The sequence below is a fragment of the Nipponia nippon genome, unplaced genomic scaffold, assembly GCF_047370975.1.
Source record: "Nipponia nippon isolate SJK-2023a ecotype South Korea unplaced genomic scaffold, ASM4737097v1 scaffold_3, whole genome shotgun sequence".
NCBI lineage: Eukaryota > Metazoa > Chordata > Aves > Pelecaniformes > Threskiornithidae > Nipponia > Nipponia nippon.
Genome location: NW_028262347.1, coordinates 1,348,687 through 1,364,966, shown reverse-complemented (window position 1 = coordinate 1,364,966; position 16,280 = coordinate 1,348,687). Strand labels below are relative to the sequence as shown.

General features: G+C 68.8%; 2 protein-coding genes across 2 annotated transcripts in view; one reads left to right on the top strand and one right to left on the bottom strand.

The window, feature by feature from the left end:
* Positions 1–1,464: 1,464 nt before the first annotated feature.
* SND1 (staphylococcal nuclease and tudor domain containing 1) overlaps positions 1,465–16,280 on the bottom strand; it is a 132,481-nt gene continuing 117,665 nt past the window's right edge. Inside the window, exons 17-24 of the mRNA XM_087765992.1 lie at positions 5,692–5,880; positions 5,018–5,159; positions 4,552–4,675; positions 4,387–4,456; positions 3,327–3,440; positions 3,043–3,246; positions 2,650–2,694; positions 1,465–1,815 (exon numbers count right to left, since the gene is read on the bottom strand). Coding sequence (XP_087622118.1) covers positions 1,750–1,815; positions 2,650–2,694; positions 3,043–3,246; positions 3,327–3,440; positions 4,387–4,456; positions 4,552–4,675; positions 5,018–5,159; positions 5,692–5,880 — 954 coding nt within the window. The 3' untranslated portion in view covers positions 1,465–1,749. The remainder of the gene's footprint in view (positions 1,816–2,649; positions 2,695–3,042; positions 3,247–3,326; positions 3,441–4,386; positions 4,457–4,551; positions 4,676–5,017; positions 5,160–5,691; positions 5,881–16,280) is intronic.
* Positions 12,775–15,351, top strand: LRRC4 (leucine rich repeat containing 4). The gene has a single exon (XM_009470350.2). The coding sequence runs from the start codon at positions 12,877–12,879 to the stop codon at positions 14,839–14,841; it is 1,965 nt and encodes a 654-aa protein (XP_009468625.2). The 5' UTR covers positions 12,775–12,876; the 3' UTR covers positions 14,842–15,351.

The window sequence follows — 16,280 nt, the reverse complement described above, 5'->3', positions numbered from 1 at the left end:
CATGGGGACAAGGCCTCCGGGCGGGTCCCTTCGTGGTCCCGTGGCCACCCAGGCTGGGGGGGGGGGCTCAGGGCAACCCCAGGGACCCCGGGGTGGGGTCCCCCCCCCCGAGACCCCTTCCAGGGATCCCCAGGGACCCCACGGGGTGGCCCTCAGGGACCCCCAGAGGCCCTTAGGACCTCCAGTTACACCCCTGACACCCCCAGGGACCCCCAGCCCCCCCCCCCGAGACCTCCAGGGACTCCAAGGACCCCCAGCCCCCCCCCCGAGACCTCCACGGACACCCAGGACCCCCCTGACACCTCCTGGGACCCTCAAGGACCCCCTGAGACCTCCAAGGACCCCCAGCACCCCCCTCCGAGGCCTCCAGGGACCCTCAAAGACCCCCAGGCCCCCCAAAACCTCCAGGGACCCCCAAAGTCCCCCAGCACCCCCCGAGACCTCCAGGGACCCCCAAGGACCCCCAGGCCCCCCGAGACCTCCAGGGACCCCTGAGACCTCCAGGGACCCCCAAGGACTTCGGGGGGAGCAGCCGCCCGTGGCCCAGGACCCCCCCCCCCAGCTCGTCCTGTAATTGCGCTCGCTCGCCGGCGTTAATTAGTGCAGCCCGGCGTTAATTATCGCAGCCCCCATCGCCTGCAATCAAATGAACGCGGCCCTGTCATCAGCTGCCGGCAGCAGGGCGGCCAGCGGGGCCTCGCCGACACCGGCCCCCATCGCCGGGGACGGTGGAGACAGCGGGGACGGTGGGGACGGTGGGGACAGCGGGGACGGTGGGGACGATGGGGACGGCGGGGATGGTGGGGACGGTGGGGACGATGGGGACGGCGGGGACGGTGGGGACGGCGGGGATGGCGGGGACGGCGGGGACGGCGGGGATGGTGGCCCCACTACGCCGGCACCCACGGGCGCCATTCACCGGTGGCCCCATGGACACTGGCGGCGAGGGGACCGGGGACCACCGCTGGGGTCCAGGGTGGGGGTCCAGGGTTAACAACCGCCTTTGGGACCCAGGGGGGGGGTTCAGGGTGGGGGTCCGGGGTTGGGACCCAGGGTGGGGGTCTGGGGTTAATGACCACCGCTGGGACCCAGGGTGCGGGTCCAGGGTGGGGGGTCTTCAGTTAACAACCACCACTGGGGTCCAGGGTGGGGGTCCGGGGTTAACGACCGCCTTTGGGACGCAGGGTGGGGGTCCCACGATCACAACCCAGGCTTGGGGGGGGGGCCCAGCTTTGGATCCGAGGGCTGAGGTCCATGGGTGGGACCCGTGGTCGGGACCCGCGGTCGGGGTCCCACCGTGGGACCCGGGGCTGCAGGAGGGGCTCAGCCCCGCATCTCCCCCCCTCCCCAGCCGGCCCCAGCCTGGGGGTGCAGTTTCGCTCCCCGGGGACGAGGTGAACCGGGGTCAGGGGGGTGACACCAGCACGGAGGGGACCCCCCCCCGACCGGGAGCAGCCACCGCACGACGCTTGACTACTTTTATTGGGCCTCCGAAGCTTTAAATACAGGCCGGGGGGGCGGCGCTGGCTGCGGGCGGGACGGAGGGGGGCAAGTTCAGCTGTCAGTCGGACCAAGGCGGGGGGCCGGGGGTCAGGGCCGTCCCCCACCCCGGCATCCCCGGGGTACGGAGCTGCGGCCCCCCCGGCTCGGCTGCCCCGGGGGCCGGGATGAGACGGGACGAGGCGGGGAAGGAGGCTGGTGGTGGTGGTGGTGGCGGCGGCGGGGGGGACGCGGGCCCCCAAGCATCCCTCAGCGGCTGTAGCCGAACTCGTCTGCGTCGTCCGCGCGGAAATCCCCGTAGCGCCAGAGGTTCAGCTGCAAGGGAGCGCAGGGGATGGGGCCGTGGCCGGCGGCAGCCTCCGCCGAGATGGGGGGCTGCAGCCGGCATCACCCTGGAGATGGGGGTACCACACCTGGCATCACCCCGGAGATGGGGGGACCATGGCCGGCATCACCCCAGAGACAGGGGTACCACAGCCAGCGTCAGCCCAGAGGTGGGGGTACCACAGCCGGCATCACCCCCTGAGACAGGGGTACCACGGCCAACATCAGCCCGGAGATGGGGGTACCACAGCCAGAGTCACCCCAGAGATGGGGGTACCACAGCTGGCATCAGCCCAGAGATGGGGGTACCACAGCCAGAGTCACCCCAGAGATGGGGGTACCACAGCTGGCATCAGCCCAGAGATGGGGGTACCACAGCCAGAGTCACCCCAGAGATGGGGGTACCACAGCTGGCATCAGCCCGGAGATGGGGGTACCACAGCCGGCGTCACCCCAGAGATGGGGGTACCACAGCCGGCGTCACCCTGAGACCAGGGGGCTGCATCCAGCATCTTGGGGAGATGGGGGGGCTGCATCCAGCATCGCGCCAGAAATGGGGGGGCTGCATCCAGGATCACCCCAGAAACGCACACCCAGCACCTCCCCGGCAATGGGGGGTACCACGGCCAGCGTCACCCCAGCGATGGGGGTACCATGGCCAGCGTCAGCCCGGTGATGGGGGTACCACGGTCAGCATCATCCCGGCGATGGGGGTACCACGGCCAGCGTCACCCCGGCGATGGGGGTACCACGGCCAGCGTCACCCCAGGTCCCTGGCAGGGGCCGGGGCCGCGCTCCCGCCCCGGCGCCCCCCGCCCCACTCACCCGGGCGCTCTTGGCCGTCTCCTGGGCGTTCAGGTACTCGGTGATCTGCGGGGACAGAGGCGGGGTGAGCCCGCGCCCCCTCCCCGTGCACCCCGGGGACCCCCAACCCTGTCCCTCCGCGGCGCCCCGGGGTGGCGGAGGGGGGTCCCCACGGAGGGCGGGGAGGCGAGACCCCCACCCAGCACGGCCCCCGGGAGGGAACGCGGGCGTCCGGCTGGGGGTGGCCAGTGTTTGGGGGTCACCCCCCCCGCTCCTGGAGCCCCCCGGGCGGCCGGCGCTGCCGCCGCCGAGCCGGGATCGATGTGGCATCAGATGAGCCGGGGATCGATGGCCGCCGGGCCGCCGGCGGGGCAGAGCCCACCCGTCGCGCCCCCGTCGCCCCGCAGCACCTACCACTTTCTGGAACTGCTTCTCCTTGCGCACCTCCACCATGACCAGTCCCTCCTTCACCAGCCCCAGTCCCACGTCGCTCTTGGAGTCGGCGAACTGGAGGGTGACGTGGGGACAACCCGGTCCCAGGTGCTCCACGTTGAGCAGGCACTGGGTGTTCTGGATGTCCCGCACCACGCTGTCCACCGCGTCCGCCCGCGCGTCGTCCTGCGGCACGGCACGGCACGGCATGGAACCCCTGCCGGGGACCCGGAGCCCCCCCAGCTCCCCGCACCCCCCGTACTCACGTCCTGGGGCACCTGGATGAAGGCGAACTTGTACTCGGTGGCCTGCGCCGGCAGGACGCGGGTGCTGAAGGCGGGGGGCAGAGCCGCCAGGCGCGTGGTGGGCAGCGTCTCCTTCTGCGGGGCAGAGAGGGTGCTGGGGCTGGGAGGGCACCCGAGGGTGCTGGGCACCCAGTGAGGGTGCTGGGGCTGGGAGGGCACCCGAGGGCGCTGAGCACTCCCTGATGGGGCCTTGGGTGCTGGGGCTGGGAGGGCACCCGAGGGTGCTGGGCACCCAGTGAGGGTGCTGGGGCTGGGAGGGCACCCGAGGGCGCTGAGCACTCCCTGATGGGGCCTTGGGTGCTGGGGCTGGGAGGGCACCCGAGGGTGCTGGGCACCCAGTGAGGGTGCTGGGGCTGGGAGGGCACCCGAGGGCGCTGAGCACTCCCTGATGGGGCCTTGGGTGCTGGGGCTGGGAGGGCACCCGAGGGTGCTGGGCACCCCGTGAGGGGCTCCCTGGTGCAGGCTGGAGGGAGGAAGATGTCAGCACCCAGCCCCAGGGATGGTTGGATGGACGGACTGACGGACAGATGGCTGGCTGGCTGGACTGACGGACGTATGGGCATATGGTTAGATGGGTGGATGCATGGATGGACTGATGGAACTACGGACAGAAGGACATATGGATGGACTGACAGACGGATGGATGGATGGATGGACTGACGGATGGATGGATGGACTAACAAGATGTATGGATGGATGGATGGACGGACAGATGTATGGGCATATGGATGCACGGATGGGTGGATGGATGGACTGATGGACGTATGGATGGGTGGACGGATGGATGGATGGATGGATGGATGGATGGATGGATGGATAGGTGGGTGGGTGGATGGATGGACTGACAGACGGATGGATGGATGGATGGATGGGTGGGTGGATGGACGGGCTGACAGACGTACGGACAGACTGACGCACATACGGATGGATGGACAGACGGACGGATGGCTCTGCACCCCAAGCCCCCACCATCCTGCCCTTGCCCGACGCTGGGCAGCAGCGCCAGCCCGGCAGCACTCACGTTGCCGTAGTCAATGTAGAAGATATGGACTTTGGCGGCCGACTCCACCTTCTCCACCCGGGCCCGGTACCTGGAATGGGGGGGGGGTCACCCCCAAAGGGTGCCTCAGCGGGGGGCAGCACCCCCCCAGGGCCCCGCGCCGGGGGGAGCGGGCCCCCGCCTCACCATTCTCCGTCGACGAACTTGGCGATGCAGAAGTCTCCGCGGCGCGGGGCGTAGGAGCCCTCCACGGGCGGGTGGCTGCCCACCTCGGCGCGCATGTTCTCCATCAGCTTCTCCAGCTGGGCGCCTGCGGAGGGGCCGCATCCTGCACCCGCCCCCCCCATCGCTCGCCCCGGGGCGGGGGCTGCGCTCGTTTAACCCAGGACAGGCGGATTTTGGGGGGGCTGCCCATCAAACCCGAGAAGCTTCATCCCACCAAAAATACCTCCCGGTGGTAGAACACCCGTGGGTGCTGGGGGGGCACGCCCTGCGAGCGGGGACCGCGATGGCACGGGAGGTGGGGGGGATTCGGAGCCGGCGCCGTGCCAGGCTGGGGGCCCCCCCGTCCCCATCCGTGTCCCTTAAAGCAGGGGGGGGGGGGGACCCGTAGAGTGGGGGCGGAGAAGGGACCCCCGCCACGTCCCCTCACCCGTCTCCACGTCCTGCACGTAGAAGTGGAGATCGTCCGTGATCTCCGTCACGAAGACGGGCTTGTAGTTGGCCGTGCGCTCCTTCTCCTCCAGCACCGGCACCACCTCCTCAGCCGGGGTCTCCTCGTAGTGGGACCACACCTGGGGTGGGGTGGGGGGACGCTGGTTGGGGGACCCCACGGCCACGCTCGATGCCACCGGCAAGGGGATGATGGCAGTGCTGGCACCCAGCAGCTGGAGCATCCCTGGTCCCCAGGATCTCACGTGCCTCGGGGTGGGGACATCCCTTGGGGTGGGGACATCTCCTGGCATGGGGACATCCCTTGGGTTGCGGACATCCCTTGGAGATGGGACATCCCTTGGGAAGGGGACATCTCTTGGAACAGGAACATCCCTCGGGGTGGGGACATCCCTTGGCATGGGGACACCCTTTGGGTTGGGGACATCCCTTGGGGTGAGGACATCCCTCGGGCTGGAGACATCCCTTGGGGTGGGGACATCTCTTGGGGTGGGGACATCCGTTGGGAACGGGACACCCCTTGGGAAGGAGACATCTCTTGGAACAGGGACATCCCTTGAGGTGGGCCCATCTCTTGAGGTGAGGACATCCCTCAGGGTGGGGACACCTCTTGGCACAGGGACATCCCTCGGGACGGTCCAGCCCCACACTCACCTTCTCCTTCTTCTGCTTGGCGGCCTCCTCGGCGGCCAGCAGCGCCTTGTAGTAGGGGCTGCGCTCGGCGGTGAAGTGGACCTTGGAGAGGGCGTGCTCCACCAGGGCCACCGACAGGTTGAGGCCCTCGATGTGCAGCCAGCCGATGAAGTTCCCCGCCTTGTCCATGCTCTCCACCTCCACCTCCACCTGCGGGGAGCGATGTCAGCCCCGCACCCTCGGCGGCGGGCAGGAGCCGGCCACGCACCCGTCCCCACCCCAAGCTCTGATCTGCTCTGGCACTCAGCTCTGTGCCATGGCACCCAGGTCTGATCCACGGCACCCAGCTCTGCTCCTGGGCACCCAGCTCTGCTCCCGGGCACCCAGCTCTGCTCCATGGGCACCCAGCTCTGCTCCATGGGCACCCAGACCTGCTCCATGGCACCCAGCTCTGCTCCATGGGCACCCAGACCTGATCCATGGCACCCAGCTCTGCTCCATGGCACCCAGCTCTGCTCCTGGGCACCCAGACCTGATCCATGGCACCCAGCTCTGTGCCATGGCACCCAGCTCTGCTCCTGGGCACCCAGGTCTGCTCCATGGGCACCCAGACCTGATCCATGGCACCCAGCTCTGCTCCATGGCACCCAGATCTGCTCCATGGCACCCAGCTCTGACCCATGGCACCCAGCTCTGCTCCATGGGCACCCAGACCTGATCCATGGCACTCAGATCTGCTCCCTGGCACCCAGCTCTGACCCACAGGCACCCAGCTCTGCACCACGGCACCCAGCTCTGCTCCCTGGCACCCAGCTCTGCTCCCAGCAATGCCCAGAAGGGAACCAGCGAGGGCCAAGGGCAGGACGGTGCAAGGGATGAGGGCAGCAGCCTGCCATCCTCTGCGTCTCCAGCTCCCTGCCTGCACCCGGGAGCAGCGGGGACCACAGGCAGAGCCCGGCAGGGAGGCAGCTCTGCCTGCTCCACGGCTCTGCCTGCGCCCTGTCCTGCCGCATCTGCCTGCCAAGGGAAGGGCCCCGTGCTCACACGGCACCCAGAGCAAACCGGAGTGTGCAAACCGGAGTGTGCAACCCAGAGAGCAAACTGGAGTGTGCAAACCGGGGTGTGCGACCCAGAGTGTGCAAACCAGGGTGTGCAAACCAGAGAACAAAGCCAAGAGCAAACTGGAGCGTGCAACCCAGAGTGTGCACACCAGAGAGCAAACGAGTGTGCAAACCAGAGTGTGCACACCAGAGAGCAAACTGGAGTGTGCAAACCTGAAAGCAAACCAGAGTGTGCAAACCAGTGTGCGAACCTGAGAGCAAACTGGAGTGTGCAAACTGTATTGTGCAAACCCGAGAGCAAACCAGAATGTACAAACCAGGGTGTGCACACCAGAGAGCAAACTGGAGTGTGCAAACCCAAGAGCAAACCGGAGTGTGCAAACCAGGGTGTGCAAACCAGAGAACAAAGCTGAGAGCAAACTGGAGTGTGCAAACCAGAGAGCAAACTGGAGTGTGCAAAACGGGGTGTGCACACCAGAAAGCAAACCGGAGTGTGCAAACCTGAGAGCAAACCGGAGTGTGCAAACTGGAGTGTGCAACCCAGTGAGAGCAAACTGGAGCGTGCAAACCCGAGAGCAAACTGGAGCGTGCAAGCCGGCCACCGCTGGCAGCCCTGCCCCGGCGCAGAGCCGCCTGCCCGGCAGCGCAGGCAGGGCCGCAGGCAGCGCTGCCGCCGTGCACGCTCGCAGGCCGGGGTGCGTTCCGCCGGGATCGCTGAGGCCAGGGCATGTTTGTCACTGCCCGTCCCAGCTGCGCGGAGATGCTGCGCGGGCAGGGAGCAGCCCCTGTGCCCCCCGCCCACCCCCGGGCACCCCAGTAACCCCCGTTAATCCCCTACTGGGGGTTGAAGCCCCCAAACGAGTGGATTTGCAAAGCGCCGCTCCTTGCAGGGCGCGTGGCATCGGCTGGCGCCTCCCGGGGCGCAGGGGGCGCGGGTAACGGGGGGCTGCACGGGGAGCGGGCACCGCCGAGCCCCCCGGCGCAGTCCCCAGGCTGGGGGCTTGCAGCCCCACGGCGCTTTGGGGGGGCAGGCAGGAGGTGCCGGTCAGGCAAGAGATGCTGAGCAGGCAGGAGACACCACGCAGGCAGGAGACGCCGGGCAGGCAGGAGATGCCATGCAGGCAGGAAATGCTGAGCAGGCAGGAGATGCTGTGCAGGCAGGAGATGCAGGGCAGGCAGGAGACGCCGCGCAGGCAGGAGATGCCATGCAGGGAAGAGATGCCATGCAGGCAGGAGGTGCTGAGCAGGCAGGAGACGCCGCACAGGGAAGAGATGCCATGCGGGCAGGAGGTGCTGAGCAGGCAGGAGATGCTGCGCAGGCAGGAGACGCTGCGCAGGCAGGAGACGCTGCACAGGCAGGAGATGCTGCGCAGGCAGGAGACGCCGCACAGGCAGGAGATGTTGCAGATGGAGCCCAGGGGCCCAGCCGTGCCCAGCGCCCCGGGGCAGCACCCGAGCCCTGCCCGGGGTGGGCACCCGCCCACCCCCACCCCAGGCCCACCCCGCCGCGAAGAGCAGGGCCCCGGGACGAGGAGCCCCCCGAAAGGGCCGCCCCGGGGGGCACCAGCGTGGGGGGCCGGGGGCCGGCCGAGCCCCGGAGCTCCCGCGCACATAAAGCCCCTTTGAGAGCGCCCGTGGGGCGGCAGCGAGCCAAGGCTGCCGGCACGCGCCCGGCATGCTGATCGCCTCCGCTGCCGCCGCCGAGGAAGAGGAGGGAGCACGGAGGCCCCGCAGCATCCTCCCGCCGGGAGGGCCGGAGCCCTCGGGGTGCGCCACGCCGTGCCCGGGGCGCCGAGCCCGATCCCCCCGACCACGGCGGCGAGCGGGCGAGCGGGGCCGGCAGCGCAGAAAGTCATTTGCCACGGGCAGGTGATGGGTCGTGGCCTGGGCAGGGCGAGGGCCGTGCCCCCCGGCTGCGGCGTGCCCCTGGCCATAGCGCCCGGTCCGTAACGCCCGGAGCAAGGCTCTGTCGCGGCCTCCGGCACGAAGCTGCATTTCCATCTAGCGGCAGCCGGACCGAACGGCAGCGGGACGCGGCGCAGCCAGTGCGGCACCGCACGCCTCGGCCCCGGCCGAACGCGGCCCCCGGGCAGCCCCTTCCCAAACCTCCTCTCCGCCAGGCCAGCGTGGCCGTAACCGCAGCCGCCCGCGGCGCAGCGGGTGCTGGCAGAGCAGCCGGGGTGCTCCCCCCTGCCCGCACCCCTGCCTGCTCCGGCAAGCGCTGACCCGCGGCACCGCGAGGCCTCCCGGCGCTGCACCGATCTCCGCTCCATCACCGGGAGCACCAGCACTTCGCCGGCCGCATCCCTCCGCCATCAGTCCCTCGTCAGGGGCCGGTGGCTAACTGCATCCGCCTGGCTGGCGGCCGCACGCCCGGAGCTGCAGCGGGGCCGGCGGCCAGCTGGTGCGCAGCGGTGGGTGCGCGGCTTGGCACCGCGGCGCTGCCGGGGACGGGCAGAGGGTCGTCGTCTTCCCGCAGCCCCTTCCAGCCACCGGAGCTGCAGCCCAGGACGGGGTTTGGCTCGCGGCCGCTGCGGCCACTGGGACGGCGCACGCCAGCGCGGGGTGCGTGGCAGAGGCAGCGGCCATGCCGCTCCCGCCGGGGATGGAGGAGGGAGAGGCGAGGTTTGGGCCGAGCGGGAGACGGATGGGCCCTCGCGCTGCTTTACGGGTGCCACGGTGCCATAATTTAATTACCCCGCTGTAGCCTTCTGCGCGGTTAATTGTGTTTGGCTCTGCCGGCGCTGCCGGACACGGAGCTGTTTTCCCATCCCGAAGCTCATCAATCCTGGCCTAACCTTTCCCCGTTGCTTAAAAAAGCCTCGCGGCATCCCTCTGCCCTTCCACCACGCAGGCCGCCGGCACGGCGCCTGCCATGGCACGTGCACGGCACGGCCCGGGACCGCTGGCACGCCACGGGGCAGGAGGAGGCCCCGGTTTGCCCACCGGCCCCAGGGATGCTCGTGCCGCCTCTGGCCGGGCTGACGGCACCCCATGCGCGCGAGGTGGGACCCAGGGGTGACGCTCCGGTGGTAACGGCGTCCCTGTCCCCTGTGCCACCCGCCGGCGAGGGGACGAGCCGGACGCGGGCTCACGGTAAGATCTTTGCTTCGGCAGGGACGGGACGCAACCGCGGCTCTGGGGGGACCCACCCGTGGGGTACGCGAGGCCATTGGGGCCTGCGGCACCCGGGGGACATCGCTGCCATCGATGTGGGGACAGTGACCCTCAGCCGGGGCCCGGCACCCTGCGGGGAGCAAGGACAGGAGGGTGTCCCCGCGTTGGGTGCGGGGGGTCCCGGGGGGGGGTCCTGGCCCCGCTCCCTTGTGCGGCAGGTGCTGTCGGCACGGCCCCGTCCCGCCACCCCCCCGTCCCACCCCGCTCCATCCCGACACGGGGGCGGGGGCCCCGCAGACACTGAAATCCGGCGCGGGGTCCCCGGGGCGCAGGCGCGGGGCTTCGATCAGACACCAGAGAATCCACAGAAGATGGCGGTGGGTTTTACCCCCCCGCCACGGAGAGAAGCTCCCGGGTCCCCCCACCGCCGCACCCCCGGCCCCTCCTCGCTGCCAGCCGGGGGCACCCAGGACCCCGGGGACCCCCATCTCTGGAGGCACCCGAGCCGCCCCGGCGCTGCCGGCGGCCCCGCATCCCCATCCCGCGGGGACGCATCCAGAGCCGAGCCGGGCACCGCGCCGAGGGAGCCCCCGGCCCCCCGCCCGCGCCCTCCTTCTCTTGTCTTAATTAAAGCTCGGCCGAGGCTCCTCCGGAGCTGCCACCCGGGGCCCTGCCGCCGCGCGGGATGTTTCGGTGCTGCCGGCGAGACCCTCGGCCGCCGGCGGCTCGATGGGGCGTCGAAGAGCGCGGTGGGGGGCCAGGCTCCCCGGTGAGGGGGTCCCGCTCCGTGTCCCCGCAGCCCTGCGACGGCGCCCACCGGGGTGCCACTCACCCTGCGGCATCGTGGCGGGGGCCGCCCCGGCGCTGGCACCCACGGGACCCTGTGGGTGCTGGCGTTTGCCCCCCGGGTTCGTTACCCGGCCGGTGCTAATTACCCAGCTGCCGGAGGGGGGGGAGGCAGGGCACCCAGGCGCACCCCCCCAGACCGTACCCCAAAAAGCGGGTAGCACCCACGCGCCCAGCAGCGCGCCCGCTCCCCAGCCCACGGCGGAGCCCCCCGCTGCCGCAGAGCCGGGCTCGTCCTCTCCATCGGTGCCCCAGCGTGTGTCAGGTCTCAGCCCGCCCGGGGGGGGGGTCCGCGGCCCCTGCTGGGTTGGGTGCCGGGTCCCCGCGCTGCGGGTGGGGTGGGGGCCGCCAGCCGCGGACGGAGCCGCGTCCCCCCCATCACCTTAAAGCCGCCGAGCTGCTCCGTCCGTCCATCCGTCCGTCTGTCCGTCAGTCATCCCCCCCCAGCCCCCCCCCCCCCCCCCCCTTTCCCCCCGCCATATCCCCAGCGCGGTCCCCCGCAGGGAGGAGGAGGAGGAGGAGGAGGAAGCAGACCCATCCCGCATCTTCCTCCCGCAGCAGCAAAGCCCGACAATCGCCAGCGGCCGCCGCAGCGGGGAAGGCGGGGAAGGGGCGGGGGGCGCCGGGGCCGGCGGGACCGAGCGTCGCCCCCCGCCGCCCCCCGCCGCCGCCGCCGGGATGCGTCAGCGATCGCTGCGCGCTGCCGCTGAAGGACAAAAGGATGCGAGAGCCGCCTGCGCGGCTGCCGCCCGCACCGCCCGCACCGCCCGCACCGCCCGCGCCCCCCGCGCCCCCCGCGCCCCCCGCGCCCCCCGCCGCCGCCCCGCGCCGCCGCCGGGCCCGCACGCCCGCTAGCACCGGCCGCGGAGGGGGAGGCGGGGAGGGCGGAGGAGGAGGCGGAGGAGGAGGAGGAGGAGGAGGAGGAGGAGGAGGAGGAGGATGCCCGCCGGCCCCGGGGCCGCCGCCGCCGCCGCCGCACCGCGCCGGGGGTCCCGCACCTGAAGGCGACGCCGCCCGGAGCCAGGCGGGAGCGCGGGACGCAGAGGCGGGAGGGGGGGGACGGGGACGGGACCCCCCCGCTACCGGACCCCGCCCCGCCGGGCTCTGCCCCCGCCGGCAGCCCCCCCCCCCCCCGCTCCCCCCTCTCCTCCGGGGCTCCCGCCCGGGGATTTATTTCCCGGGGGCCGGCTGCTCGGGCTTGAGCCTTCCTTTTCATTCCTATCTTTTATCTTAATTTTCCATTTTTCTCTCTCATTTTTGTTTTTCGTTTTATCTTAATTTTTCTTTTTTTTTTTTTTAAATTTTTCCATTTTTACTTTTTCTTTTCCGTTTCCCTTTTTCCCCTTCCCTTTTTTCCCCTTCCCTTTTTCCTTCCCTTTTTTCCCTTCCCTTTTTCCCTTCCCTTTTTCCTTTCCCTTTTTCCTTTCCCTTTTCCCCTTCCCTTCTTCCCTCCCCTTTCTACCCTTCCCTTTTCCCCTTCCCTTTTTCCTTTCCCTTTTTCCTTCCCTTTCCCCTTCCCTTTTCCCACTCCTCCTCTCCCTCTCCTTTTCCCCTTCCCCCCCGTCCCTCCCTCCCCGGCCCCGGCCCCGGCCCCGGCCCCGGCCCCGGCCCCGGCCCGGTCCCCGCCGCTGCCCGCCGCGGGCGGGGCCGCCATGCCGGCCGGCCCGGAGCTGCCCCGCGGCCGGAGCTGCCAGGCCGGGGCCGGCGGGGCGGCGGGGCTCGCCGCGGTGGGGGGCAGCCGGGCCCCCGCTTAGCCGCCCCCCTCCCCCCCCGCAGCCTCCAGGAGCCATTTTGTCTTTTTTTGGTCTTTTTTGGTCTTTTTTTCCCCCCTTCCCCCCCCCCCCCCCCGCAGCCGCCCCCGCCCCGGCCCCGCTGCCCCCGCCGGGCGCCGAGCCCCCCGGAGCGGCCCCCGCCCCCTCCCCAGGTAGGTACGGCCGGAGAGCGGGGCTCGGCGGGAGGGAGGGCGCCTCTCCCCCCCCCCCCCCCCCCCCCCCCATCGCTTTTTTGGGGGTGAAATCTTCCTCCCCCCTCCTCCTCCTCCTCGCCCCCCCGGCCCCCCGACCCCCCCCCTCCGGCCAGCCGGGCCCAGCTTGTCGGAGCCGGGAGAGGGGGGGGCCCTGAGCCAGTTCTCCTTTTCACGCCGACATCCCCAGACGATGGTGAATGATGAACGTGCCACATCATGAAGCTCTTGTGGCAGGTAACTGTGCACCACCACCGCCGCCGCCGCGCCTGGAGAGCTGCCCTGGTCTCCTACCTGACGGTACACGCGTGGATCCTATACGTTGCCGCCGCCTCCCCCGGACCCCAGAGCTGCCCCTCCGTTTGCTCCTGCAGTAACCAGTTCAGCAAGGTGGTCTGCACCCGGCGCGGCCTCGCCGAGGTGCCCCCCGGCATCCCCTCCAACACCCGCTATCTCAACCTGATGGAGAACAACATCCAGCTGATCCAGGCGGACACCTTCCGCCACCTGCACCACCTGGAGGTCCTGCAGCTGGGCAGGAACGCCATCCGGCAGATCGAGGTGGGGGCTTTCAACGGGCTGGCCAGCCTCAACACCCTGGAGCTCTTCGACAACTGGCTGACCGTCATCCCCAGCGGGGCCTTCGAGTACCTCTCCAAGCTGCGGGAGCTGTGGCTGAGGAACAACCCCATCGAGAGCATCCCCTCGTACGCCTTCAACCGGGTGCCCTCCCTCATGCGCCTGGACCTGGGCGAGCTGAAGAAGCTGGAGTACATCTCCGAGGGGGCTTTCGAGGGGTTGTACAACCTCAAGTACCTGAACCTGGGGATGTGCAACATCAAGGACATGCCCAACCTGACGCCCCTGGTGGGGCTGGAGGAGCTGGAGATGTCGGGCAATAACTTCCCCGAGATCAAACCGGGCTCCTTCCACGGGCTCAAGTCCCTCAAAAAGCTCTGGATTATGAACTCGCAGATCAACCTGATCGAGCGGAACGCCTTCGACGACCTGACGGCGCTGGTGGAGCTCAACCTGGCCCACAACAACCTCTCCTCCCTGCCCCACGACCTCTTCGCCCCGCTGCGGTACCTGGTGGAGCTCCACCTGCACCACAACCCCTGGGACTGCGACTGCGACATCCTCTGGCTGTCGTGGTGGCTGCGGGAGTACATCCCCACCAACTCCACCTGCTGCGGGCGCTGCCATGCCCCCCTGCACATGCGGGGCAGGTTCCTGGTGGAGGTGGACCAGACCTCCTTCCAGTGCTCGGCGCCCTTCATCATGGACGCCCCCATGGACCTCAACATCTCCGAGGGGCGGGTGGCCGAGCTCAAGTGTCGAACTCCTTCCATGTCCTCCGTTAGGTGGTTGCTGCCTAACGGGACGGTCCTGAGCCACGCGTCCAGCCACCCGCGCATCTCCGTCCTCAACGACGGCACCTTGAACTTCTCCCACGTCCTGTTGACGGACACCGGGGTTTACACCTGCATGGTGACCAACGTGGCGGGGAACTCCAACGCCTCGGCCTACCTCAACGTGAGCACGGCCGAGCTCAACACCTCCAACTACAGCTTCTTCACCACCGTCACGGTGGAGACCACCGAGATCTCCCCGGAGGACATCTCCCCCAAGTTCACCAAGCCCGTGCCCACCACCTCGACGGGCTACCAGCCGGCGTACACCACCACCACCACCGTCCTGGTCCAGACCACGCGGACGCCCAAGCAGGTGGCGGTCCCCACCGCCGACTCCGGCGACAAGATGCAGACCAGCCTGGACGAGGTGATGAAGACCACCAAGATCATCATCGGTTGCTTCGTGGCGGTGACGCTCCTGGCCGCGGCCATGCTCATCGTCTTCTACAAACTCCGCAAGCGACACCAGCAACGCAGCACCGTGACGGCCGCCCGGACGGTCGAGATCATCCAGGTGGACGAGGACATCCCGACGGCGCCGGCGACCGCGACGGCGCCGACGGCTCCCGCCGGCGTAGCAGGTGAGGGGGCGGTCGTGCTGCCCGCCGTTCACGACCACGTTAACTACGCCGCCTACAAGGCGGCCGCCGGGGCCCACTGGACAGAGAACAGCCTGGGGAACTCGCTGCACGCCCCCGGCACCCCGCTCTCCGACCCCTACGTCATCCACACCCACCCCAAGGAGAAAGTCCAGGAAACCCAGATCTGACTTTTTCGGTTTGGTTATTTTTGGGTTTTTTTGGGGTTTTTGGGTTTTTTTTTTTTTTTTTTGGGGGGGGGGGGGTTGTCTTTTTTTCTTCCCTCCCGAAATTAATGCAATAGAATGCACAAAACCCCGAACGGAAAAACAAACAAACAAACACAAAAAAACCAACAAAAACAAAAAAAAAAAAAAAAAAGGGGGGGGAAAAAAAAATAGCAACTTTTGTACAGAGCGGGGGAGAGACTTTTTTTTCTTGTACATGCTTATATATTCAATCTATGGGCTGAGAAGAGAAGCAGATTATATTAAAATTTAAAAAAAAAAAATAACAAAAAAAAAACCCCAACCACAAAGAAACTATTTTCTAACTCGCAGGTTCTAGCTAAAACTGGGGGGGGGGAAAAAACAACAAACAAAATTCAAATTTGCAGAAAGCGGAGCGGCGGCGGCGGCAGGGCCCCGTGCGCGGTGCAGCGCGGCGCAGCGCGGCGCAGAGCGGGGGTGACGCCGGAGCGGGGAGCGGCGGGGGGGGGGGGGCTTGGGGGGGGGGCGTTTGCGGCCGGACCCCCGTCCCCCGGCGCTTGCCCTGGCCACCGGTCGCCTTCACCGGCCGCGCCGGCTTCCGACCGGAGCAGGGAGCGGGACGGCGGGCCGAGCCGCCGCGCTGTGCCAAAATCTTCCAAATGCAATAAAGAAATTCATTTTGGGTTTTTTTTTTTGGGGGGGGGGGGAGGGGGGGGTGCAGCCCGTGGCCGCCGGCACTGCATTACCGCAAAAAATTCGCAAAAAAACCCCAAGAAAAGGGGTAAAAAAAAGGCCCCCGGGTGGGGGGTGGTGGCGGCGGGGTGCCCCCAGCCCCCTCCCCGCTGCACCGCATCCGCAGGGCCCCGGCGCGCGCAACCGCACCGGCACCGGGCACCGGGCACCGGCCTGCGCCGCCGGCACAGGGCTAAGGCTCCTGGGGGGCTGGCGGCCCCGCCGGGACCTGACGTATGATTGTAGCCCACCTTCAGCAACGCGCTGCGAGTTTTAGTCCTTTTTTTGGGTTGGTTTTTTTTTGGGGGCGGGGGGGGGGGGTATTTTTCCACCCCCCCCTTCCCCAGGTGGGGGGTGAGGGTGGGGACCCCCCCCCCCCAAGCCCACCCCGAGGGCTGCTCATGGAAGGGGGGAAATTAAGGGCTCGGGGGGCTCAGCCCGGCGATGGGAGGGGGCCGGGGGGGCCACCGGTAGCCGCGGTGGCTACCAGGGGTCCCAGCGGGGACGGCAAGTGCCTCGGGGGGGTCCCGAGGGGCTGGGGGGGGTCCGGGGGGGGGGGGGCGGGCAGTGGGGGTTCCCCCCGGCCGCTCGGGCACTGGAACTACTTTAATTTCTTATTTTAGCTTTAAAAAAAAAAGGAAAATTTACCAGAGGGTGGCAAATGTGGACGAAAAGGGGGGGGGGGGGCG

Excerpts from the sequence above, each read along its gene's own strand:
- LRRC4 (XM_009470350.2), top strand. The coding sequence starts at position 12,877 with ATGAAGCTCTTGTGGCAGGTAACTGTGCACCACCACCGCCGCCGCCGC.